Source organism: Hoplias malabaricus, chromosome 1 (genome assembly GCF_029633855.1).
Source record: "Hoplias malabaricus isolate fHopMal1 chromosome 1, fHopMal1.hap1, whole genome shotgun sequence".
NCBI classification, from domain to species: Eukaryota; Metazoa; Chordata; class Actinopteri; order Characiformes; family Erythrinidae; genus Hoplias; species Hoplias malabaricus.
In genome coordinates, this window is record NC_089800.1 from 28,023,538 (window position 1) to 28,051,510 (window position 27,973).

The 27,973-nt window shown below is 35.9% G+C and overlaps 1 protein-coding gene across 3 annotated transcripts; it reads right to left on the reverse strand.

The window, feature by feature from the left end:
* Nucleotides 1–531: 531 nt before the first annotated feature.
* zbtb32 (zinc finger and BTB domain containing 32) lies at nt 532–27,867 on the reverse strand. Of its 3 annotated transcripts, none has more exons than XM_066686219.1 (5): nt 27,732–27,867; nt 19,547–20,593; nt 9,875–9,975; nt 5,818–5,988; nt 532–2,784 (listed from the first exon to the last, which is right to left on the reverse strand). In XM_066686219.1, the coding sequence occupies exons 2-5, from the start codon at nt 20,494–20,496 to the stop codon at nt 2,555–2,557; spliced, it is 1,452 nt and encodes a 483-aa protein (XP_066542316.1). In that variant the 5' UTR covers nt 20,497–20,593; nt 27,732–27,867; the 3' UTR covers nt 532–2,554. The 3 variants fall into 3 exon arrangements, with proteins under 3 accessions (XP_066542316.1, XP_066542325.1, XP_066542334.1); XM_066686228.1 differs by lacking the exon at nt 27,732–27,867 and adding an exon at nt 27,484–27,537; XM_066686237.1 differs by lacking the exon at nt 27,732–27,867 and adding an exon at nt 27,171–27,304.
* Nucleotides 27,868–27,973: the final 106 nt, after the last annotated feature.

Consider the following 27,973-nt stretch of genomic DNA (forward strand, 5'->3'; position numbering starts at 1 on the left):
TCCTCAATGGTGAGGGCCACTACAGGACCACCACAGAGCAGGTATAATTTGGGTGGTAGACCATTCCTGGCTCTGTAATGACACAAAAGTGGTGGTGCTGTGCTGATATAAATAGATAAGAAAAAGCACTCCATAACTTCAATTACAAAGTGCATCTATGTGGTATGTAATATAATGAGTGTAGAAACAAGATTTTTTTTTCATTTTGACTGATTAATGTAATGGTAAGACCGCATTTGAAGATGCACAGCAAGTGCAAAGTAATGACTGTCAAAGGGGTCAGCTCAGTATATCTAAGACAGTAACACGGAGAATTTTGAGAATGCACCAACCTTCCTGGGGCTTCAGTGGCCCTACTGTCCTGCCTTTTTTTCCCCTCATTCAAGAGCTCAAAATCCTCTTGACAGGTACAAGGTGGATACTGTAAAAACTGACCTGTCCACAAGAGGGAGCCAAGTAGTCTTTAATCATTTCAACCAGGTAAAAGAGAGAAGTAATGGAACTGCGTTACCCAGAATAATAAGGATAGATTTTTATTTATTTATTTGTTTGTTTTAAAGGTAATAATAATGCTTTTTCATTTAATCCATAAGCCATATAAGCCATAACATTTAACATTAAACAGAGAATGAAAATGAGTGGTTTTCACATCTTTATGCAACTGATGCAAAATTAAATATATAAACATGTACATGAGAACAGATACCAGATAAGGTATTGAGGGTCTGATCTACCTTATGTAAATCAGCCGCCATAAATACACATAATTGAACAAAATGTGCAGAAATGATCAGTATTCTCATGTGTCCTGACATCATACCAAGTATGGTTTAATTTACCATTGTTTTTTTGTTTTTGTTTTTGTTTTTTTTAATCTGTTTTTACAAAAGTGAAACACATATATAATCTGTCATAAATCAGCAAGGCACAGAGTATTGTAACTTAAGGTTGTATGTCATAAGACTTGTCCTTGAGGAGATTCCATTGTATTTACTTGTGCAGACGTAAGATGCATTATTACTCGCTACATCTATTAAAGGAACACTGGGTAACACTTAATTGTATAGCAGTGTTCATAAGGCTACACCACAGCTAGATAAGCTCATCATGACAGCCAATGTAAACATTTCTAAATGCTAATTTCAGCGTCTTAGAGGCTGCTTTCACGTTCCAGCTCTACTGCCAAATTTACAGCATATGAGAGACTTAATAATTTAACATTAGAGAGCATTCATGACAAAATACACTATGTCAGTTATCATGAGGTCTCATGTACAGTTAATCAGCAATTTGAATATGGTGTTTTTATAACAACTTCAGGACATTATTTCTAGGTGTACAAATATGTTTTAAAACAATGTTTTGTGTGTGTGTATGTGTGTAATGCATAGTTGTAACTCAAAATTAAAACATTCTCCCACTCTTTGTTGCATATTAATTGTCACATTATTCAGCAAAAGGTAACCTAAGAATTATGTAGTTCAAAAATACAAGGTAAGAAGGATTTATCCATCACTGCTTTAGTTATGTGTTTTTTCAAGGGAAAAACTTTGCAAAAGCATGCTCATTGATTTGTTCTATTCATGGGGATAATAACTCTCTCTCTCTCTGTCTCTCTCTAACACACACACATACACACACACACACACAAACAAACATTGTTTTAAAACTTAGAAATAAAAGATGCATAGAGAGAGAGAGAGAGAGAGAGAGAGATCCTTTTTAGTCTTCTACCTCGCCTAATCCCACTTTTTGTTTGTAAGTTATTACTGAAGCTGTAACATTTGCTCTGCAAACTGTGTAGAAGAAATTCTACACATCAACAATACACAAATTTATCTCCCTCCCAAGGACTATTAACATTTTACTAATATATAATACTAATATAAATATAATTGCATTGTGTTTACATAACCAGTATTTACAATCCTCCGTGTGAAGAAGGGACAAGGCAAATTATTTTCATTAGTTTTCAGCAAATTGTGCAATTAATTATATTATTTTTAATCACTCAACAGCCCTTTCTAAGGCTTTTGTTTGTTTGTTTGATTGTTTGTTTTGATAAAATGACAATGGTCAATCATAAACTTAAAATGATAAAACTGAGGGAGAATGTTTAAATATCGAATTCCATAATATTTATGCAATTTAACATATTGAGCAGAAAAGAAAAAGCAAATTATAAGATGCATCATAAAGTTTACACAAACTACCTTTCATGTTTTATTTCTTAAACAATATGTTGACTCCAGAAAATAAATAGTAATTGTTTTTCCTGTGTTCTCTGTAGAGTTGTGTGCTTATTTTCACTGAAAAACTAAAATAAAAATAAAAAAATAAAAAATTTAGACCAGGGGCCCTTAAGCTTTGGCAAATGTTTGTAGTTATCATGTAGCCTTGTGTACACTGCCCTACTGTAAAATGTTGTCATACATTGTAAAAGTAAAATGCTGTAAGCAAATATTCTTAAGTTTTTAAGAATTGTTGTCTTATTTGTGTTCAGTCACTAGATCTTTGGAATCCACTGAGCTTGGCTTATGTGGCAGCTCTGATGTTAAGTGTGGCAGTTGTAGAGGTAGGTGCTGCTAAGGCTCCAGTTCGGTGGGAAGTCCTGGGTAGGATGACCCTTCAGGTGTTTCTGCATAGTGGCCAAGCTGCTGCAGAACTCAAGGCACAGGGTGCACTGATAGGGCGTAGCTCCACCGTGTGTTCGCAGGTGTTTGATCATAGCTGAGTAGTCACGTGACCGCTGACCACAGAGTCGACACTCAAACGGCTTCTCACCTGAGAGAGAGAGAGAGAGAGAGAGAGAGAGAGAGAGAGAGAGAGAGAGAGAGAGAGAGAAAAAGTTTATTAGCTTAGTTTACTGGAAAAAAACCTAATGCACACCAACACGACACCCTCAACACAGCAATGACACAAGTGTGAGAGTGGAATTAAAGTGTATCATAGCATCGTAGCTTTGTAACTTGGGTTTGCTGTGCATCAATATCCTGTTGTTTTGACAAGTGGTCAGCAACTAGAAATATCTTGTTGACATACTGTGGTCAAAAGATGACCACTGATGCAGGGGCTTGAGAATTCAAATACAAACAGTGCATAGTATGAGGCTGGACTTTCTCATAAAGGCAACAGTAAACAAAACCTATGAGTGCTGTATGATTTGAGGGCATCTGTGGCTAAAATGTTAATGAAGTGGGCTAAAGACTGAAAGATCTCCAGTTCAATCCCCGGAACCGAGAGCAAAATTATGGTGAAGCGAGAGAAGGAACAGTGCTTCCCCCTCCCTCAGCATCCACAAAGGAATGGCCTTAACACCCATCTGTTCCCTGGGAGCCAGGATGCATGCTTGTGTGTGTGTGTGTGTGTGTGTGCTTATTGCCCTTAATTGCAAATGTATTTTAGTGTGTAATAACTGCCACAATGAGTTAAATGTGGAGTCATTTTAGTGTACTCTGCACAATGACAATTAACCCATATTTTATGTTCTCATGTTTCATAACAAAAACTTTACCTCTTCTGTAAAAGCAGTAGCTCTTTATGAAAAACTCAAATTCGTCATTCTGAACAGGGTTGTTTAATCAGGAGGAGAACGGTACTGTGATGTTTGACCCTTATGGTATTTTGACAAAAGCATGTCACAGATGAGTGAACTGTGTGACCTTTAATAAGTTTGTCCTGCTTTGTTGCAGTAGCAGCCTTTGAGGATCTGATTGCACTTGGCCAAGATAACATTAGTGAAATCAGGTACTGTGCATGGTTAATTTTAGATCACAAAAATAACATTGAAATTCATCATAAAACAAATTGTATGGTTCTCTGTCACGCCAGGGAAAACAGCTCCACGGCGCAACGACCAAGGAGCTTTATAATCCTTCAGTGGCAGCTTGGCATTGAGCATGGTGTCTTTAAGCTCATGTGAACCTAGTTCATTCGTTTTCATGTCATGCTTTCAGTGGAGCTTAATGTAAAATGTGTGCTCACCAGAACCTCTGAATACACAGTGTGTGCATCTTAAAGTAACTGAATTCACTCGGCTTGAGAGGTGTCTATGAACTTTTGGAAATAAGGTGTTAAGCTTGTAAAATGAATTCAATGAATTCTGTCAGAGCGCTAGCCAGTATTACTAATTCTGATAAGACAACACTCTGAAACTGTATTCCTTGTAAAACTCATTCATGGCTTTCAGGTTATGGCAGATTAGTCTGAAAAGAGAGGGTGATAGACTGTCTGTATGAGTGCGAATACAGATTTACATAACAAAGTGTAAGTTCTGCACAGTTTCACTGCACAAGTTAAGAGATCCAAGTGCTGATTAGCTAGCTGTGTGCAATATGCACGAAGGAGAAAAGGAGTAAATAGTAAATCCTGCTTCATCACACTTTTGTGGTTATCTGACTTAAGAAGATTTCTGAAACATGCTAACTTTCAATCAATTGAAGCCATTATTATATATACACATGCTGTTGCGCTGTGTGAATTATTAAAAAAACTGAAGAATGCTATACATATAAAAGCCGTTGAGTTTATAATCACACTAGCAAGGCTTAGCACTTAACTTAGTCTCCAAATCCAAGTTTCCAAATCCTGCCTAGAACATGTAAATCTTTTTGTTTGTTTAAACCATATTAGCACTTAGAAGTTACGTTATACATGCTGCACACTCATAGCTTGTTCAAATTAATTAAGACATACTGTTAATGAAAATATTCATTTATATTTGTGGTTGTGAGTAGTAGTTGTATATTGAAAAGTTTTTATTTCCCCAAGTAAATAATTAATTAATAAATACTAATATTAAACAATATAAAATATCTTAACTGACCGATGAGCAGTAACAAACAATTTAGTTTACCAAATAGCATACCCTCAAAAACACCACTATGTGAAAAGCTAATGTTTTCCTGCCTTCACACAGATAAAACAGACCACAGGACAGCCACACAAGAACTTGCACACACCTTGAATTTGTGTTCAACAAGAAACACACAGCAAATTAACGTTCAAGCAACAAAACACAACATCAAGGTTAAATTAACACTGTGAATGTTAAAATTAAACACATGTTCATTCACAGTGTGATTTCCACACACATACCTTGTTGTAAAACCACAGTAGCAATATTTTGGCGTAAAAAAAAATACTTGTCCCCTAAACAATAGTTTTTAATGGAATTCATGTGGTGTTACTACTGGTTTCACTGGTGGTACTATTGGTTTCGCTTTTTTTTACAGAATACATCAATTTAAGGCTAGAAATGCGCTCCTTCAGCAAAATCACAACAGTTCCAGCCATTGTGTTATCCAGTTATATGGTCGGGTCGTCGCTTTACTTTCATAAAGTGAATTCACCTCATTTTCTAAATTACCAAAGGGGGTTTACCAATGGCTGCATTTTAATTGTTTACCTTACAGCTGAGTGTCTGTGTGACCTTTGTTCATTAAAGCAAAAGATCAGGATGAAGGTAAAAGAACCTCTGTGAGATTTAAATGAATGATACACATATTGAAATACAATCATTAAGTTAATTTACAGATGATTGTAACAGTATACAGTAAGATAACTATACAGTAAGGTAAATATCCTCAACAATAATATTTTATTGATAGTTATTTAATGGAGTAAGTATTATTATTTATGCTAGCTAGGATATTATAAACTATTATGATGGATATGTAATTAACCGTCTGTTCCCATTTATAGCCATTTTGTTTCTGAGAGTTAATTTTAACACTAACCTCTAGCCATTCTAGAAGACGTCAATCCTAGAAAACATTAATTTTTTTGGCAGTGAGTTTTGACTTGTGCATATTCTACCTGTATGTACTCTGAGATGTGTATCCAGTTGGTGTTTTAGGCTGAATCTCTTGCTGCAGTGTTTGCATTGGTAGGGTTTCTCACCCCCGAGACTTCTCCGCAGTGACCTCAGTGACCGTTTCTCCCTTATTCCTCTCTTACAGAACTTACATCCATAAGTCTCCTCTGAACCTGGTAATGACAGACACAGAAAGCAGAAAAGGCAAAAAAAGTTTGTAAGTCTAGACCAGTATCATTACAGAAATATGAGAAGTGATTAGTAATAATGTAATAGCAAATTAGCAATTCTGTGAATACTCTGCTTACAGATGCATATTGATTTATAGTAGCAGTAATAGTGGTAATATCTGTACTTAAAATTAGTAGAAGTTTTATTAGTAGGAGTAGTCATAGTAGTAGTAAATGTTAGTAGTAGTAACAGAAGTAGTAGTAGAAATAGTTTTAAAATGAGTAGTACTTGTAGCAGTCATAGTAGTACTAGTATTAGTAGTAGTAATAGTAATAACATAAGAGTTAGTAATAGTAAAAGAAAATACAAGTAGTAGTAGTAGTAACATTAGTATTATTAGTAGCATTAATAGTAGTAAAAACAGTAGTAGTAGTAACATTAGTAATAACATATGTGTATAGTTATTATTGAATTACATCTGCTAGAGAAAGTAATCTACTGCTATATATATATATATATATATATATATATATATATATATATATATATATCGCAGCATAATCCAAATCAGCCAGAGGTCAGAATTACTGATGATAACTGTAAAAATTTAAGGGGAAAACTGAATACAGATTTCACAGCCTTTTATATCCATTGGACTGTTAAAAAAGTTAAATCTAACCTGTATGGTACACAGGTGAGATCACACTGTCAGAAATAAATGCAAGATAACTTGGGTGCATTTTCACACATGGACTGGTCAGCAGAAGGCATTGTCTTACCCTTTCACCCCTTACCACAAACACATTCAGCTTGTTGAGAGCTACCATAGCTTTGAGGTGAAGATGTGTGTTCTTCTGTGAAGGTTGAGTAGCCCGCACGCAAGATGCATCCACGTGCCAAGGTAGCAAGATAGCAAATGCGAATGAGTACATATATATATATATATATATATATATATATATATATATATATATATATATATATATTTATATATATATATATATGGGAGTGGGGGGTGGGGTGCTCAGCTAAAGTTTAGTTACTCTACGGCTGGACTTTGAGGTGAATCCTTCCATAAGAAATTAATTCATTAAAACTGATTGTCATCAATGCACAATATAAACCGAATTTAATGCACATAAATGCATATAAAGATACTTCTATCCTTAATTAATTATGAAAAAAAAATTGTGCATTTCCGCTAATCGCTTGAGCCTAGGTCGACATGTAAGTGGAGAAAGATAAGCAGGTCGATGTGGTCAGTGAAATAACAGACACATATGACACACATTCATTTACTAAACTGACCTATTTGGTTTACACAAGCATACACGAGGGAAGGCAAAAGGACAGAAATACAGAAATAACCACTGAAAAGCAAGGGCTTCTCTTTAGGGATATTCAGCACAGCAAATTCACCAGTGTTAAATCAACACTATTAGTGTTAAATTAACATCGTTAGTGTAATAATTCAACACTCTCAGTGTTAAATGATCACTAATAGTGTTGATTTAACACTGGATAATTTGCTGTGAGGAGATGTTTCAAATGTTTGAAATTCAGTCTAGCTTTAGGTCAGTTTTAGTTGTGCCTAAGCCTCATATCGATTAACTACCTGTTTTTCTCCTTTGCGATGAACTGTAAAAGTGAGTCACCAACCAATAAACAGTCATCTGATTTCAAGTACGGTTTAAGTTATTAGATCTGAAGTCCAGCTCATATCACGAGTTAGTAAATGAGTGTTATTTGTCATACATCTCAAACATGATTCCTTAGTCCCAGATTGATAATGAGCCATCTCATACCCTCCTCTGAAAGTTACATAGTGCAGTGCTGAGCCCAGAGAAATGATGACAGAGGTTAATAAAGATGACAGGTCAGTAAAGCATTGACAATTCTGGAGCTGTAATTCTAATGAAAAATGTTACATATTTACCTGCATATGTGTTGTGTTAAGAACATGTAACATAAGGCAAGTGGACAATGCCTAAGATTGAACAAACCTAGTGTCCATTAAGGTCAGTGGGCCTTGAAGGTGTGACTTTTCAACACCTGCTTTACATTGTGGTTTATGTTTGCAGTGGCAAACGGTGTGTGATGAGTAGATCTGAGGGTGAGATATGATAAAGGAGCTATAGGCCTAAAGTGACATCCCAACCTTGCCATCATGCTGCGAAAGGGGCCCATTTTTAGATAAGTACATCCTGTGGCAGCTTTCAGCATGCAACCTGCTGTACTGCTCACCGTGTGTACACACACACACACACACACACACACACACACACACAAGCACAAACACACACACACACCACATCCTCTCTCATACGGCTCAAACGATGAAGAAAAAAAGCATGGTTAACACTTTTGTCTTTGCTTAGATAGTTTGTGAGAGCCAAGGACATATGGAAGTTTGAGTCAAAATGCAAGAATGACATAAAGCTTTTGTTTGCCATGCACCTATTTTCACACAAAACAAACTCTCAACTTCTCTCCCATCTTGCTCTCTCTTTCTGTCCCACCCCACTCTCTCTCTCTAAACCCCCTCTCTCCACCTTCCAGACACACAGGATGCTGCGCAGAGAACCATACAAAAACTGCAATAACAGAGACAACTAGCTTCCTCCAGTGTTTTTTCCCCTGTGCAGTGAAAGAAAAGTTTTGTGCATTAATACATTTGACTGTAGCGTACTTACTCTAAACTGTCTCTATTTATGTAGTTTCAAAAACCTATATATGCATCTGATAAGAGTCTCTCCTCCCTCTCTCTCTCTCTCTCTCTCTCTCTCTCTCTCTCTCTCTCTATCTCTCTATTTCACTCTTTCTCCCACAAACACACACACACAAAATGAAAGATGACGTTGGCATATTTCCACTGTGTGCAATGTACAGCCTATCAACTCACAGCACAGAACACACTGTACATTTCGCTCTGCCAGCTGACCGCAGTAGAGCACCAATGTACCACAAGAGAGCCACATCTTTTGTTTTTTTTTCTCTTTTTTACCTGCTTGCTATCTATCTATCTATCTATCTATCTATCTATCTATAGTAATGAGTATCCAGTCATCCAGGACACTAGTATTTAGAGTTCTCTGATGATCATACCAAACCTGATACATAACAAAAACTGTCTTCATCAGATAAACAACACTTCAAACTTTCATCGTCAAGAGTAAGGAGAAAATCTAAATCTACTTTCACTTTAGATCTGAGCAAATGTTTAAACCATCTCAGGTGGTTTAGCTCTTTCGTCCATGGTGAGAAAAGAATTAAGCACTTGTGGGTCTGAAAAAAATTTGCCCTCTAAAAACCCTTACTGAATAAAGGATATAGACAATAAAGAATAATGTTTGCATATTAAACAAAAAAGCTTCTGCTGTAATAAAGAGAATGGTGGATGCACTCATGAAAAATGATTATATTATTATTTGGAGATGTTTCTGCATTTATGTTTGGAGTTATTTTTCTGATGGTAAATAAATATATAGATTTCTGAAAAAAGCAGTGACCCTGATACAATGGTGATCTCTGAGGGAGGACTTGGGTGGCTAACACAAATGGCAATAATAGATGAGCTACTGCCTCTGACTTTAAGGCTACAAGGTGGACCAACGATGTAGGTGTCTCAGAGTGGCAGTTAAGTGTGCATGGTGTTCATAAACTCCAGGACCACTGCTGGGTCTGATCCAGCACACACTAAAAAAGTAGTAATAGTAAAACTATTAAAACAGGGTTAAAGGGAGCTAGCAAAGTAAGGCTACCTAGGAACTACAGTCTGAAACTACAGTGCACCTGTATGCTCAGTGGAGCTGAGAGAATGTACAACGAGTGTAGAATGTAGGAAGTCATTTTAGTATTTTGACTTGTGCGTAAGTGAGGGCAATTCACCTGAGGGTGTGGAACGGGATTCCTGTCTCCAGGCACTTTCTACAGATGGTTTACTGCAGTGTCTACACACTGTTTCTTTTTCTGATGGTACCTTTGGCTTCCTGTAGAAAGAGTGGAAGAAAAGAAATCACAATTACTTTGAGACCCATAATACAAAGTGCTTTGTGTCACTCATTTTGAGTTCAGATTTGTACAGAATTTAAATAAATGAATGTTTTGAATGCCCTGAACAAATTATGCTTTTTTGAAAATAATTTAGCACTAAAAAAAGAAGGTTTTGTACATTCATTCATTCATTGTGTATAAACATTTTTCTAGATATTTATGATATGAAGGTTGAGGTGTTTGAAGTAAAACACACACACCCATCATCTGTAACCGCTTATCCAATTTTTTTTTTTAGGGTCGCTGGGGGTCCAGAGCCTACCTGGAATCATCGGGCGCAAGGCGGGAATACACCCTGGAGGGGACGCCAGTCCTTCACAGGGCAACACAGACACACACACATACATACACTTTCGAGTCGCCAAGCCACCTACCAACGTGTGTTTTTGGACTGTGGGAGGAAACCGGAGCACCCGGAGGAAACCCACACGGACACGGGGAGAACACACCAACTCCTCACAGACAGTCACCCGGAGCAGGAATCGAACCCACAACCTCCAGGTCTCTGGAGCTGTGTGACTGCAACACTACCTGCTGCGCCACCGTGCCGCCCAAAACACAGACACATAAACATTTATTTATTTTATGGAATTGAAAAGCAAATTTAAGGGTGATTACTTTGAAAGACACACACACACACACACACACACACACACACACGCATAATCACCCTTAAATTTGCTTTTCAATTCCATAAAATAAATAAATGTTTATGTGTGTGTGTTTTACTTCAAACATACACACGTGTGTGTATGTGTGTGTGTGTGTGTACGTTTGTGTCTTTTAATGTAATAACTCTTAAATTACCTTTTCAATTCAATAAAATATATACATAAATACATAAAACCTTTTGCCTTGAATAATGAAAAATTATCGCTTCATCAGGAAACTCTTTCCACTGAGATCTTTCTCCAGACATGGCAACAGATAACATCCCTCAGGCTGAGTCTGGGCTGTAGGGTGGGGGACTAGGTTCCTTCAGCATACTTGCATTGCTCATAACAGGTTAGTTTTCTAGTGATTGCAATTTAATGTGCAGATGTTTTCTTTATAAACATTCATAAAGTATCACTTCCTAGAAGCAATACAAAATTACTTGCAGGATTACTAGACTACATCAAAACTAAGGACATACTGAAAGTGCGTCATGAGGTTTTTTGTGTTGCAGATGTTTTCATTTTAACATATTTTAAGTGACAATGAGGACAACACATGGTTTTCAGAAGTCTGCTTGCAACTGTACACACAGGTCACAGACTTAGCTACATCAGCTGTGCTAGCCGTGTGTAGGTGTTTTGTGTTACTGGTCTAAGGCACATCTTGACCTTTATGCTGGAAGTTGACTGACCACAGCTAATTCTGACCTGTGTGGGAATGGAGATAGGTCTTCACATAGATTCTATAAGTGTATTGCTGAATTATACCTACTATGTGCTTCAGTGTATATTTGTGCAAATGCATTTATGCAACTATACTCTGAAGCAAGCTCAATGTTGAAAGCACAGTTCTGCACTGATGGGACTTGATCCTGAATACTGATTAACCATGCAGAACACTTGCAGTATTACAATAGAGAAGAGTCCTGCAAAGGTGTTGAAAACCACCACACAGTCGCGAGATTAAGATGATAAAACATGTGGCATGTTTACAGTTTGTCACTGACAGCAGTAACCTGAACGATTTATATATTTCAGAAGACCTATCATTCTCAAAAGACACAGAATCTCAAAATCACGAACATCTCTTTACTCTATGCCTCCTTAACTGTATAATAAGTAAATAAAATAAATAATGCAAGATATGAAATTAATTAACTGGAATTTAAACCTGGATTTTTTTCCCAATATGAAAAAAGGCATAAATGAATAAATAATTAAGATTAAATATTACATATTATTTTACAGCACTAAAATCAAGCTACCATATAATTTATTACAGTCCAGAATGTGGTACTATAGTGTTCATGCTGGTCAATGTAGTGGCCCACTGCACTGAAGCAAAATATACTCCTTAAAATGACAGGTTCAAAATATGTACCCAAGAATCTCCTTTTAGTTTCCTAAAGACCCTTTGGGCAGAATTGAGTAAGTGTGAAATTTGTTAAAAAAAAAAAACAACACTTTCTATGACAATAAAGGTAATTCACCTCTAGAACCAAAAAGGAGATAGAAGTTATGTAAAATTAATTTAATTATATGAGTACTATTGTTTTTTGTTTTTTTAAGTTTTATTGTGAGAAATGTGGTATTTAATATCTATATTATTAGTGCATCTCAAGGTGATACAAAGGTACAATAAATTCAGTTTAATTACAAAAGTGATTTTTTTTTACTGTCATTTACATTCAGTGCTCCTCCATTATTGGGGCACACCCCAGACTTAATAGCTTCAGCATTTTATATTAGACTTAAAATAGATAGAGTGGTATACATTTCAGTTCCTGTCATGACTGATGCTGATTTGGTACGAAGTTCCACTGAATTCCTAGAAGTTACCCACTCCTGGTACTAGAATTATTATTTTATGTTATATTTAAATCAATATTTTACCCTACTCACGAGACTTTAGCTTGATACAGTACAACTGAATAGCTTTTTTAGTTTCAAGCACAGCAACTTCCAGGACATTGCTCTGCAACACTGGGTTTTACTATTTATTATTATTACTATTTTTTTTTTTTTCAGTATGGAGAAATCTTGCAGAATGATCATGCAAAAGTGATGTGCATACATTCCCTAAAGACAGCTCTGTTCTTCATTTTTAAACCTCTCAGCACAACCTGTTATCACACCTAAAGTGTGTTATAAATACTAGGACCAACATGCAAATGTCACAGTATTGTGCCACTAAAGCACGAAATGCACACACTGTAATGCAGGGTTAGTGATAAGGTTAGTATAATGTCTAGATTTTATGCAGGGTTAGAATTAGGGTTATAAACATTTAGGGTCAGGGTTAAGTGTAGCTTTAGTATTTAGGCTCTTAGTGCCACAAAAACATGACACCGATAAAATACTCAACCCCCAACTGCTCCTCAGATGCTGGGGAATGATACGTACGTGTGTGTGGGCGTTCACTGCCATGGATAGGTTAAATCTGGAAATCATATTGTCATATATTAATGACAAATGTGTGTGTGTGTGTGTGTGTGTGTGTGTGTGTGGGTGTGTGTGTGCGCGTGTGTATTAACTGCCACAGATAGATTAATTCTGGAAGATATGTCTCATTTTATGTTAATGAGTAATAATTGCACATTTGCATAATTTATTCAGTCCTTATATTACACATATTGCTTAATTATAAAAAGTTAGCATGTGCTTTTTTAAATGAAAAACATCAAATGGATGCACTAAAATGTACACCTTTATATATACAAAGTTACATTTACGTATATATTTATAAAACCTTAATAAACATTTACAAATTCTTACATGCAATATTTAGACAATAGAAAATTACACACACACACACACACACACACGCACACACATAAGCCCCAGCCTTGAAAACCGTACCAATATAAACCATTGACTTGAAACTGCAACATTACAGTCTTGGTAAAAATGACTTACGCAGGATCTTACATCATCTTTGAAACCTTAAAAGTGACAAAAAGCATGAAGGGGGAAAAAGCATTTCGGTAGGTTTGTGACAGGAAGCGAAGCAAAAAGACGATGCTTTCCTCTGCCAAGATGAAGGTGGACATAGATTAACATCTACAGATAGAGGGAGAAAAGATCTGTGGGCTTGATTCTTTCCTTCTCTTCCTCCTGAAATAGAACATCAGGGCAGTGGTGCCAGTTTATCTTTTATCTGTTTGATTAACGGACTTCAGTTTCACAGTGTGTAGGCACTGATGAAGACTATGAGGTAAATCATGCAGAACATGAAACAAAGTTAAACAAAGAATATTTTAATAGCACAAAAAAAGTAAAAAAATAAATGCTTTCCTTTCAATAGTCTACATCTATCATCTCTGTGATCTTGTTTCAAAAATTGCCCTTCATATTTCAGTGATATTTTCAAATCCTGTTCATCCCCTTCAGTTAAGCTGGCTGTTTTCGTACTGTGCCTTTAACAAAAAAAGATGTATAAAAGCAACCGTTTTGTTATTCAAGAAGCAGTACTGGCTGAAACAAACCATTTAAACTCAGCAGGAATGGGCAGAGATGAACTGCTGCAGACAGAGTAGATGAAAATATGTACATTTGTAATATTTGTATATGTAATATATTATATCTTGTATATATTGTAACTGTAATATATTTGTTTTGGTGAAACCACTAATTAAAGTAGCAAGAAATGTTAGGTTCGCTATGACACTGCTGCTCTTCTAATTTGTTGTCTTTAAACTGCCTGTTCTGAGGTGCCATGGTCGAATGTTAAACATCAGTCAGCCATAACATTACTAACACCTCTGAACAGGTATTATTTAGGAAGTGGATATTTTTCCATGCGATGTCCAGCAGTGAGAAGGAGGGGTTTAAAACAGCAGCAGCACAGCTGTGTCTGATCCAGACTCATACCAGCACAACACACACTAACACACCACAACATCAGTGTCACTACAGCGCTGAGGATAACAGAACTAGCCAGATAACACCAGGTTGTCCTTTGGAATTATGACCATTAAAGAACAGGGGGAAAGAAAATGAAACTAAATGGTAATAAACTGAAGTGCTTAAACAAACTGGTGGTATTAATGTTATGGCTGACCAGTGTATACATATTTTTTAGAAATGGTATATTAATTTAGCAATTATATTAGCGTAATTTGTATTATATTTTATTTATACTAGCTAGGGTCATGCTGAAATATGAGAGATCAGGTGGATGAAGGTTGTTGAATGGGACATAATATAACTGTGGTAAAATCTATTATAAAATGCTGTTTTAGAGCAGGTATGAAAAAAAAGTTTATCTGATCTAGAATAGTGAGTAATGCCGCTCTCCTCAACACAGATTAATAATTACATACATTCATCAATAATTACGTTTTCTCTGTTAGCTTAATGCTATTTCAGCTAGTGCATCAGTGGATTTTCAATTTGGTTAATTAAACATTGTAACAGGCACTCAATTAATATTTTTTCTTTATTGTGTCTTGAAACGACACTCACTGTCAGGAAACTCACTACACCATCTCCCCACATACATCATGTGCGTAGGGTTGCCAACGTTCTGAAATCCAAATAAGGAATGCCAGGGGACCAGTATGCACTTTTTTCGACTGTAATAAGTAAGATTAAACATATTTGTTGTCAGACATTTATTAAACCAACAACCACCAGGACCGCCAGTGCCTGTAAGCAGCCTTTTTGAACAATGGCAAAGCAAAATCCATACATGTATTTTGGAAATAATGTTTTACCAGTTTAAAATAAGTGAATTAATTATAATAAAGATCTGAAGTCAAAGATTCTTATTGGTCTAGATTCTAAAAGACTCATTACATTATCATATGTCCAGTCAAAATGTCATAGAATATATTGCTTATTTAGGGCACACATTTGTCTTACAATCTAATAATATTTTGTTAATATTATTGTTAATCTATATGAAATTATGTAATGTGATTTTTATGTATAAATAATAAATAATTATAAATAATTACTCAAAAATCCATCTGTACTGTGTTGAGGGGGAAAGAAATGTAGTTTCTCCAGGACACAGTGCTAACATTAGTAAGCCGAGCTATAGTTTCCAGTTTTTCATCACTGACCTGCTGCTCTCATTTGACACAAAACGAACCCCTGTAGGAGGGATGGTGACTCCATTAGTTGCAGCACTGAATGATGGACATATAACTCTCTTCTGATTGGCTAAATAAAAGTGATGACCAATGAAAATCTGCCCCTCACTTCAGCTAAGAGAGAGCTGTGTGTTTCTGTCTGAAACCATCGCCATAACTTTGCAACCTCAAAAATATTGGTCCAAAATGGAACACATATTTCAGTGTCCAAATATGGGATGATTCTGCATTTTGCGAGACAGTTGGCAAAAATACGTGTGTGTATTCTGTCAATAAAGCAATACAAACTGATAGCTAATGTGTCAAATGGACACAGAAGCAGGTCCCACAAGTCAAAGTGAGCCCATTAGAGTTTTATTAGATTGTTACTATGAAGATGAAGAGAACCAGAATGAAATGTGTGTGTTTGTGGGGGGGGGGGGGGGGGGATTATGATATCCATGGTGTACTAAATGTATCTGCACAAGAGATGAGTGGTATTACTATGATTGTGTCCATTTTTTCTGAAAAAGTTTCTGAAAAGTAAATTATTTATTATTCAGTTCAGGGTCCATCCATTATCTGTAACCGCTTATCCAATTTTTTTTTTAGGGTCGTGGTGGGTCCAGAGCCTACCTGGAATCATTGGGCACAAGGCAGAAATACACCCTGGAGGGGGCACCAGTACTTCACAGGGCAACACACACACTCATACATTCACTCACTACGGACACTTTTGAGTCGCCAAGCCACCTACCAACGTGTGTTTTTGGACTGTGGGAGGAAACCAGAGCACCTGGAGGAAACCCACGCGGAGACAGGGAGAACACACCAACTCCTCACAGACAGTCACCCGGAGCAGGAATCGAACCCACAACCTCCAGGCCCCTGGAGCTGTATGACTGCGACACTATCTGCTGCACCACCATGCCGCCCAAGAGTAAATTCAGTATATGGAAATGATACATTTATATTTCTAATTAACAAACTGCAGTGACGGGCATTCCCATAAGACAATAGCAGTGCACTTACATTCTTGCTAAGACCAAGACCACAAATGTTTAACTTCAAATGCTACTCTTATGAATGCAGCATACAATTTTCTTGTATAGTATTTAATGTTGCATAATATGGGTTGGGATACGGTCTTGGTCTTTACTGTTCAGTGATGTCATGAGCTAATAGCAAAGATTAAGGGAAGAAAATAAATGTCTAGCAGAAAAACAGATGATTTACTCTGCCCACTCACCTACTTACTCTTATCACTGGGAATAAATCTCTATCTGCTCTCCCCAGTGCAATTAAAGTTATGATGGTATAATCTACCAGCATCCCACTTGGCTTACTTTGTTAGCATAGTCTGTGTGATGACTTTTAGAGTAGCTTAATTGTCTTCCCCAATCCTCCATCACTGTTTCTGATGTATACTATGATAATGTTAAGAAATGGCATGAAGGTATTATAATATATGGTACCTCTCAACTCTAATATTGACAGCAATTATTTAAATATATTTTATTTTATTTATTTTTGTAGTATTTTTGACAGTGTTGTATCTGAGTCACGGATTTGGCAGGAACTCCACTCTATATCACCAAGGTACTTGGGCAATACTCCTAGCACTAAATTAGCCTCCCATTATAACATGAGTTATGCCTGTCAAATGCAATGAATGTAAAAGTGAGTGCAAGTTCATTACAGGTTATTTTTACCTATTATTACCTATTGTTTCAATTGGTAACTAATCGGCAGAAAGTAACTGCATGAATGGAGTGTGTGTGCGTGTGTTTGTGTGGCTGTGTTTTTAAGGTGCAGACAGTGGCTAAAACTGCGACTGAAACAGCACACAATGTTCTAATGGAAATGAAAAGCAACTTTCAAGTTTGTCATCTGAGTAATGAGGGAGAGCAAAGGGGTCTCCCCACTATCTCTCTGTCCTGATAGTATTTGCACTTTTTGCTCCATAACTCTCCGCACACAGGAACCCGATGTGTGGGCAGTACAGTGCTCACACTGACGTACAGTACTTCTGCATATGTGTGCTTTCAGTTAGTGCATTAGACTAGCATCACCACTTACTATTCTAGAGCTTAAAAATACTACTGTAGAGATGCACTGTTAGGTAATCAGATGTGCTTAAAGCCATTGAATAGAATTACAGTGTATTACTACATTTCTTGCATAGTAGAATCAGTTAATAAGCTTTCTGATAAGACTGTGTGTGGGTGGAGACGTGGCTGAGGAAAGAAAAAACGTCTGTCGGAAAATCAGATATTTATCAGTCAAGACACAGTCATATGATGATATACTAAAGACTGATATAAGTTGATGTTAAGATCTGCACAGACTTTAACCTCATATTTTGCCATTACAACTCTTGATTATCTAGAGTGAATCAATGAAGTATGGGCCAACATAAAAACTGTCTAGGCATAGGCCACATAACACCATGCTATATACTCAATGTGAATGCAACCCAAAATCGATAATCAATTGAGAAATTCTGCTTTTGAACACTGTTTAATAATTCATTATTTAAAATGCAAATGTATCAAAACAATTGTAAGCCACATATATAATTCAATGGATGTTGCTTAAAAAAACATTAACTGCACAAAAAATAAATAAATAAATAAATAAATAAATAAATAAATAAATAAATAATTCATTAAAATTACACTTTATGCAAAATCTGGTGTTAAAAATTATATTTCATCTAAATGATAAAAATATTGGCTCACTTTAAAGGCATTCAATCAGTAAGTTACACAGTGCTATACTGCAAAAGCAAAAATACTTAAGTGAAGGTATGAGTAAAAAAAAGATTGCGCTCGTCTTTCATTTACCACATGCTGGGTTACTTAAAAATAAATCGGCATACCAGCATGCAGTCAAATATAGTGATTCCCAAAAACATAGCATAAACAACACAGAAATAGAAAGAGTCTGACAAGGTTACAGGGTTAAATCTCAGGTTTATGTCTAAGGATACAATTTAACAATTTAACGACAGATTAACATCAAAGAATTCTAACAATAGCAGAATGTTTCGAATACTGCTTATACCACAGTAAAGGGTGCTGCAGGGACAGCACAATGCAGAGTAAAATCACTGTAATTCACAGCCTGAACTGCTTTTGAAATATAGAAATTTTCATTTCAATAAATACAAAGTTGCACAATAAAAATAACAAAATAACAAGCTTTACTTTGTTTTTGAAAATATGGTGATTTGGCAAAAATGGAGGTGCATGCTTTGGATTGTATTTATTTTTTCTTTTTTTTTGGAAAGTAGCCATATTCTTCAAGGATTAATTAGCTATTATTTGTATTTGATAACAGCAACAACAACAAGGCTTCCATGAGAAGAGGTTTTTAAATTATTAAAAAATGTTTCATGAGTTGAGAAATTGCTAAACATGGAATTGATACTAATTGTATTTTTTGGTATATTTGCAATTTTCTGAGCAAAAAAAAAATGTGTTGTTGATGCGTGTGGACAAATTAAATTTGTGCTGCATTTGCCATGTGTTGTGTTGATTCTGTGTGTTCCCTTTATTGGGAAATTTATGTTTTAACATATTATTATTGTTGTCAATACCAAACCTCACACTTTAAAGTGAAACATCCTTAACTTTATTGTATATCAATAATGCAGTTTCATTTCAGTTACCTATAGGCTATAATTAAATTTCCCTATGTCATCTGTGTAGAGTTTTGTAATTAGTATTGGTATGACAGTTACAGTATTATTAAAGAGGCAACATTTCTCTTACCTTTCTCTGTCCTGTGCTGCTCCTGACAGTGCTGGACTGATGGGCTCATTCTTTCCCTTGAGACCTGGCACTAGTTGACTGTCCAGTGCCATTGGTCCGGGGCGGAGGAGATGGTGATGGTAAGGATGGACAAGGCCTGTATACCCCAGTAGAGAGGTTGGCAATTGAGGCTGGAGGGAGCGGTGAAAGAAGGGATACACTGGAGTGGGATAGGAACAAGCTATCATATGCTGGGAAGTTTGGAATGTATGGAAAGCCATGAGGTCTCTGTAACTAAGGACCATCCGGCGAGTAGGGGTCATTGATGGCCAGTGGATTGCAGAGGCTGGAGCTGGCGATGAGGACAAACTTGAGACTGTGACTTCTCTGGAAGCTGCAGTAGATGGAACAGCCATGGACAACATGGGCTGGTGCACTGGGGCAAGTGATGGATTGGAGACTTGTCTTGACGTTTCATGGTCAGAGTGTGTCAGAGGTGGAGAATCTGAAGATGATGCGTCTTCAGAAGAGGGGACTTTTTTGCTGGATTCTGAATCACTGCGCCCTACTTCAGAGTTGGGGGAGAGCCTCTGGTCTGCATCATTAACAACCTCAAGGACCTGAACCTGACACTGCTCCACAAGTGACTGGATCTCCAAATGTTGAGCTCCTTTCAGAAGCTCTGGAAGATCATCTTCAGGAACCTCAACCCACTCACTATACACAAAGTCCAGGATTTGCTTCAGTGTGTGGGGGGGAACTTTGTCTGCGCTGCAGTGATACCCCGAGCCTGGACTCTGGCTAATTAATTGCCTTTCAAAGTTCTTGCTGGCCCAAGCCAGCACCAAGGCATGAGCTTTAAAAACATGATCCTTCACTGTGAGTACAGTGTCACAGAGGGTGCCAGCTTTCAGAAACACTTCAGTCTGACGCAGAAAGGGCAAATGGTGGGGGTTGTGAATACGGATCATCTCCTCGCAGTCTGAAAAGAAGGGACAACCGAGAACAGAAAAGGAACACTGACGAATGTGATAGGGGTGGTCCTTGTGCTAGGAATCTCCATTCAACCTGTGGAAAAGAAAACAGAGATAAGAAATGATGACAACAGTTAAATATAAAGTTTCCTAAATGATGGCTTACTTCAATGCACAGTACTTGCTTATATTCATTATAATATATGCAGTGCTGGCATATTACCTTTATATGGAACTGCTTAAAATTGTAAATAGTTCTTTACCAAAAAAGTGTTAATTGTTGATACTTTTATTGTATATAGCATAACAAGCACTTCTCTATGCTGAGAACCATGGCAATCAAGACACTGTTTTGTTTTAATTAACATATGTAAATCCACATCCAATTGTAGTGCAAAAGTTAAAAGTATTAATTAATATATTAAAAATATAATGCTTACACAATTAAAGGTAACATAATTTTACACATTTATTAATTGATATCCGTAAGCTTGTCTTTTCAGAATGGTAACTTTACAGTAGTAGAATATACTAAAATGGAATGAAGAGTGATGGAAAGTTCAAGGTTTGACAACGCTTTGTTTGAATTTCCATTTAACGGATAACTTACACAGTTTGGTCCTACCCTTTGTAAAGCCATTTGTAAGTTCATATTTGCGATATGTAGCTGTAATACTGTTGAGATTATATGTTTTATAGTGAAATGTACATTATATACTGATGACATAGTCACATTATGGTAAATTTCACATAATATTATCATATATTCAAACACAATAAAGCATTTTCAGTGTTATATGACCAACTGCTCATGTGTGAAAGTTAATATACCTTTACAATTTAGAATATAATACAAACAATAAGAGGATAAATAAAAAATTGGACAGTTGAAATCCGAGGGGGAAAACAAACTATTTGAACAATTAAAAAGTAATATTTGCATTATTTATTAAAATTGGAGAATATATATGTGTGTGCAAAATATTTTGTTGATTTTCTGAGGGAATGTATGTTTTTTTTTTTTTAAACAGAGAACAATTTTATTTTTTTGTTGTCCATATTATTAGCAAGTATTCATATCACTTATGCACAGATGTCTTGTATTATTGATGTTCAATTTAGCTAATAAGCAGACACTGTGGGATGTGTAGTTACTGCTTTTATTAAAAAAAAATAATCATTATTATTGCATGAGTGGCACCCAAGATTTTGCACACCTCCATGATTTAAAGATGAATGCAAAACAAGGAACATTAATTTCTAGATGTTCCACACTGTTAAGAGAGTGGTTCTGATTAACTTTTTCCATCCCTCACAAAGACAATAAACTGACATCCCCCACATCCACACTAATCAATCTGCATACAATTATGATCACGGTATCAGATGCTAAATCAGGTCAATGCTTTAGAAATGTCAAGTTTCTTGTACCCTATAAGTTTAAGCAGTGCGAGTATATATTATATATGGACACAAACAGGTGCTCAGGCACTTGTAAAGGGGACAGAAGCCATTTACAAAAGAGTATTTGGATTTTTTGGTAGCGTGACATTGTACAATATTGGTTGGCCTACATTATGCCTATAAAGGTATTTGTGACCACTGACTTAAACCTAAGTATTTATAATAACTCTATAGATTGTTGGAATACACTTTTAAGCAAAGTGTAATTATTAAGGCTATCTTAAGGAACAATAAAAATGGTCCTGAACAAAAACATTCCATGTTTATTTTTTTCATTCTTTTTTCTTTTTCTTCTTTCATTATTTCTAAAAGAGTTAATGTTTACTTTATTGATTACTGAGGTGAGCTTTGTGGTACAGTTTGGTGATGATTACATAATTATCCATCCAATAATAATAGCATTATTAAAGCATTAATTATCTAAAAAGAATAATGTTTAAAAAAAAAAACATTTGAGTTATGTTTATGTTGGTTTGTCTGTCTTGTAATGTGTTAGATAATTATTTGTCTTGCATGTACTTCCACCATATTACAATTGTTCCTTTCCCACTCCCCTCTACCTGCCCCTTGTCACTCTTCAATAATGAGATAAAAAGTTGATCGCAAAAAAAAAAATAAAAAATCCTCCAAGTAACTCAGCTGATGTATGAGCTCAACCCTAGAAACGATAAACACAATCAAAACCTTGCATCAAATATCTATGTAGAAAAGACCTAGTTATTTTGATGAGGCATTCAGGGTCACAGAACTTTCCCCTACTTCGTCTCACGGCAAGCATGTTTCTTGACATTGTGAAAGTCCGCTCTCTTTATTTAAGCCTAACTTTTGCCCATTTCATGAAGTTTGTGACGCGAGTCATCTGAATTAAACAGAACTGTAGGAGTGTATCGTCTAGCCTTGTCAGCCCCAGAGGAACTTTCGCATTTTGCATCATCTTTGAAATTTGGTTCTAAAGCCACAGACCTCTTCAGAATGTGAAACTGTGACTAATGCCTGTACACTGCTTCTCATAAGACAAAGCTCTGAGTTTGTTTGATCAACAACAACAGTATCAAAGTGATACAGTAGGTTGGTTAAGATAGACATCTACTGTAGTAGCAGTGTGATGTGGTGAGTGGTACTTCGTATGATTATAGGGCAATACGTCATAGAATTACAGAGAACCTGCCACAGAGTCATATGTTCTACTTCTAGAAAACGGAGACAAATTAGGGGAGAGTTTTAGCGTTGGTAAATATTTTTTAGTGCTCAAGAATATGTAGATCCTGAAGGGATGAATATTACATACAATATAGTATGTTACTGCATAACTGTTACATCTATACGTGCACAATGCACATGCATTCAGATGAACATACTTTTTAATGTTCACAATTGTAATCAAGAAACTCATGTTATAAAACCCAGAGGATGTTTCCTTAGCATTTGCTGCCCTCCAGTCTGTTTGCTGGACAGACTGGAAATGTGTTTAAGAGGCCCCTTTGTCAGTAAGCAGGTAAAAAAATAAAAAATAAAAAATAAACGCCCTGTGAAGGACTGGCGACCCCTCCAGGGTGTATTCCTGCCTTGCGCCCAATGATTCCAGGTAGGCTCTGGACCCACCGCAACCCTGAACTGGATAAGCGGTTACAGATAATGAATGAATGAATAAATGAATGAATGAATGAATGCTGAAACATTGAAAAGCACATACTGCTCTAATGGTAGGTAATATTTACTTATCTTTAAATGTTACAGATTATTTAAGGTGGAATTTCTCCAAATTTGGAAGACGGCTAACTGAAAGCGCTACAAAACTAAACAACTTGAATTACAAATGTTTTTCTGTGGTAATTCAAAAGAGAATAAAATCTTACAGAAAGATTAAATTTCAGCCCTGTACAAACAATTGTCATTTCAGTCAACAATCAAATTCATTAGGTAGAAAGAACTAAAAAATATACAATTAATGTATACATTAAATACATTTTAAATACTCAAAATCATGTACACACAAAATCCATTAGTAGTACTTACTGCATATGGATGAGTGGTCAGATGTTGGTCTTGACCACTTCTGTGTATTTCGTAAAGCTAAGCTGAGTAAAAAGGTTTTTTTTCCCCATCATTTTAATGAAACCACAGTAGATTATGTGTCTTAGTAGTTCTCTGAGTGAAAGCAGTTAATGGAGAACGTAAGTGTTATCAGCTGCCAGACATGCATGCAAAGGTGTATTAATGATAGCATCGCTCCCCCTCAGAGTGGAGGTGATGATGACGGATTGGACGGTAGATGTGGTTGGACAGTAGATGTGGTGATGGAAGCCATTTTCCTAATTACTGGAATCAATGGTAGATAGACTTAACCCTATATTTCTGCAGTAATCTAGTACTAACCCAAAAACTGTGGGTGACCATAATTTGCACAAATTCTGCAAATGATTTGCATTGGGGCAACTGCATTGAAGCAATTTCAACCTTTACAGACAAAGTGTAAGACTACTAGTGTAAAACTCAGCCTACATGAGTACATTTCATTTAATGTGCTTAATTACATAGAGGTATTTATTAAATGTTTGCATTACTTAAAATGTGATGCATCAAAATATGACATGTTAATGACTTCATACTGAGTTTAAAATATGACTCGTGGACATTAGTTACTGATAAACTGTGAACTGTAACCACATGCATTTGGCAAGCTGATGCTGGGCTGAATGCAGACAGCAAATTATTGTATCTGTTTTTAAATCTGCTAGAGCTTTTCTATCACTGTGTAACGCACACAATGTGCATATGCACAAGTCCTTATTTAATTTTAGGTGGAACACTGTTGTGTGTGTGTGAGAGACTTTTCTTGAGCAAGTGTTTTAAACTAGGATGAACAAAGTTTGGTACGAGCAGTAAATAACATTATTAAATAATTTTTACTTTGTTAGATCACATTTGTACACTTATAGCGCATTGAAGAACAGCATTCAGAAAGCACATGTTAAATATGTACATAATGATCTGGTAGGAATTAAATTGCTATTCTCTGGATGTGGCCAATTTTGTAAGTTTGCATTATTGATTTTTCCTAATAAATAGTAATGATTAATTACCAATAATTAATAATAGAATTGTGGATTGTTATATAGCAAGTATGTTTCATCAAACATCAAACTGATAAGAAATTATATCAGTTTTAATGCCCTATACTGCATCATCAAAAAAAATATATATATATATATATATATATATATATATATATATATATATATATATATATATATATATATATATTGTCCATATATATTTATATACACTCAAAATCATAACTGTGTAAGAGAAAAAAACCTATTTAAAACTCAGTGGTGTCAGTGTAAAAAGATTAATTAAAGTAATTTCTAATAAAATTTTCACACAAAATTGAGGGAGAGTAGCTGTGTTCAAATGATGAATTAAGATAAATTGATGAAAATGGACAAACACGGTTTTCCTTTGGACTGTGACTATAAATATTAATATATGTATGTGTGTATGTTTGTGTGGTCTAAACATCACGTAAATATGTAGATAAGGAAAGTGATACAAACATTTTCGAAAGTGATACTAACCATTAAATATTAATAACATTTTGTTTACCAATCATTATGAAGAATGGTTTGACAAACCACATCATGAAGAATATTAAACCTCTTCGGAATGCTGCTTCAAGATGTGTTGTAGGCAGGATTAGTGGCATTTAGCAACTAAGCTAGAACCACATAATTTAGAACCACTGTGATGCTCCTAGCAAACTAACTCCTGCAAATTCCTACCTTTTTGGCTATCTGAGAATGTACTGATTTCCTATAATAGCAGTTTATTCTGGGTGTCATTTCAGGAGTTACCGAGGCATCCAATATCAAAAATTTATTGTCAAAGTTTATGTCATCAGCTCACCAGATGTTTCTAGGTGCGCAGCTCTAAACAGCCAAACGTGCAAATGCTTTTACCTTGCACCTTGTAAACTCTGGTGAGACAATGACTTCATAAACTTTGATGTATGCCTCTCTAACTCATGAAATGGCATCCAGAATAAACTGTGATGGCCATTATTCCAAGTTTATTGTCAAATTGTCATAGGCTCAGAGGTTATTAGGTACGGCATTAAACAATAAAAAAAGTGCAAATGCTTGTGTAGCTTTGGTCAAATTATATAAAAGTAAATATGTCATGTATTAAATGTATTTGATCAACTGAAACTAGAAAAATACAATTACAAACCATGTCAGAAATTTGTCAGGACACATATTATATATGTTTGTTTATCTATAAATGGTAAATTCAGCAAATAACCATTAATTGTTTATTCAATATTCTGCACCCGGAAGTGTGCAAAGAAAGTGTGTTACCTTATTTTCACTTCAAAAACAATGTCATTTGATTAATGGTAACAATACTTTGGGATACAAAGGTAAAAATGTAAATGTTGTGCTTGACATAATACTAATAAATAATACTTAGGAAAAAGAGGTTACTTGAAATATGCACGCACAGCACACAGCATAACAATATATATCCAGTATTACAGGACAGCAAATTATTATCTGAGATATATGATTGTGATGATGATTAGGATCTATGAGTGTGAAGGGTGTGAATGGAAACTTGGTTTATGTTTTTTTGAGGATGTTATATGAAAATGAAGCCACTTCCTAAAACTCATCTAATTAAATTTTTTATATAATGCTCCAAAATGTGATGATTTAATGCATGATTACAAAGGTCCAGTCTACAGTATCTGATAGTGCACCCTGTAAGTCCGTTCCTTAAGATGTCAGTGCTCAAGAAATCATGTACAAACCACCCCCTTAGCATGTTTACATTAATCAAATTTTGGCCATTCAAAATAAAAATAGTTAAAACTAAAAATAAGGAATTTTACCAATGCATGCATTAATCATTTTGCATCATCCTCAAAAATGCTTTATAGCACTATGAGCATTATTCATTTCTAAATGTCTTGTTATAGTCAACCTGCAGTTAATATCGCAACAGGTCAAAACCATCGTTTGCTATTGTACAGGCCTTTGCTGATCACACAGCTGTGAAAATTAACTATAAAAGATTAGTTGTCAGTAAACAATTGCACATATTCAAAATCATAATCAGAATATAGCCAACGGTAATAATCTAAAAGGCAGGAATGCCCCCAGTTTTCTATGCTGTTTGGCAAATGTTAAAACTAGATGTTAACTCACCCGTTGTGTACTTCCTACACTGTAAGCCCCCCGATAACAGTATGACCCCTATGCAAATAGCCTGTTATTGATCAAAAGTGATTATTTTCTTCTAATCAGATTTAGAGCAGTGCTGCCAATAACTACTGATGCTCTATGCTATTTTCCTTAACTGTGACTAACTTTTGCCTTGCAAAAGGTCAATTGCAGGGCGCTAACTTACAGGCTTCACTGAAAAACAAAAATTCTGAAATGAAGTGCGCTCTTCAGGTCCGGACAGAGTGAAAGAGACAGAAAGAGAGAGAGAGAGGCCCATGAGTAAAAAGGGGAAAACCTCTTAGCAATGACACATCCTCTCCAGGCCTGCAGAACTGAGGCTCTCCACAAACAGTCTGACAATCAATGTGACACTCTCACGGAAGCTTTTGAAATGTATCTATGATGTTTTTTTTTTTTTTTCTTCTCTCAGTTAAGGTGGAGAGAGGAAGAGAGAGAGAGAGAAAGAGAGAGAGAGAGAGAGAGAGAGAGAGAGAGAGAGAGAGAGAGACTCCGATAAAAAGCTACAGTGAGAAAGAGACTCACCAGTGCATTCGAGGTTCAGGCCACGTCCTGAAACTGGGGAGTGCAGAGATACGCACATAAATGCATTGTGGCTTTGCCCAGAAATGTCATCGGCCTGTGTAGGACTAAATGTAGGTGAGCTATAGCATGGCCACCTCTACACTCTGGCCAACCCCTCCCATCCCCTCACTTATCAGCTTCCTCTGATTGGTCTGTGTAGTGCACATCTGATTAGTTCTACACATAGCCAGAGTTGCAGAGTG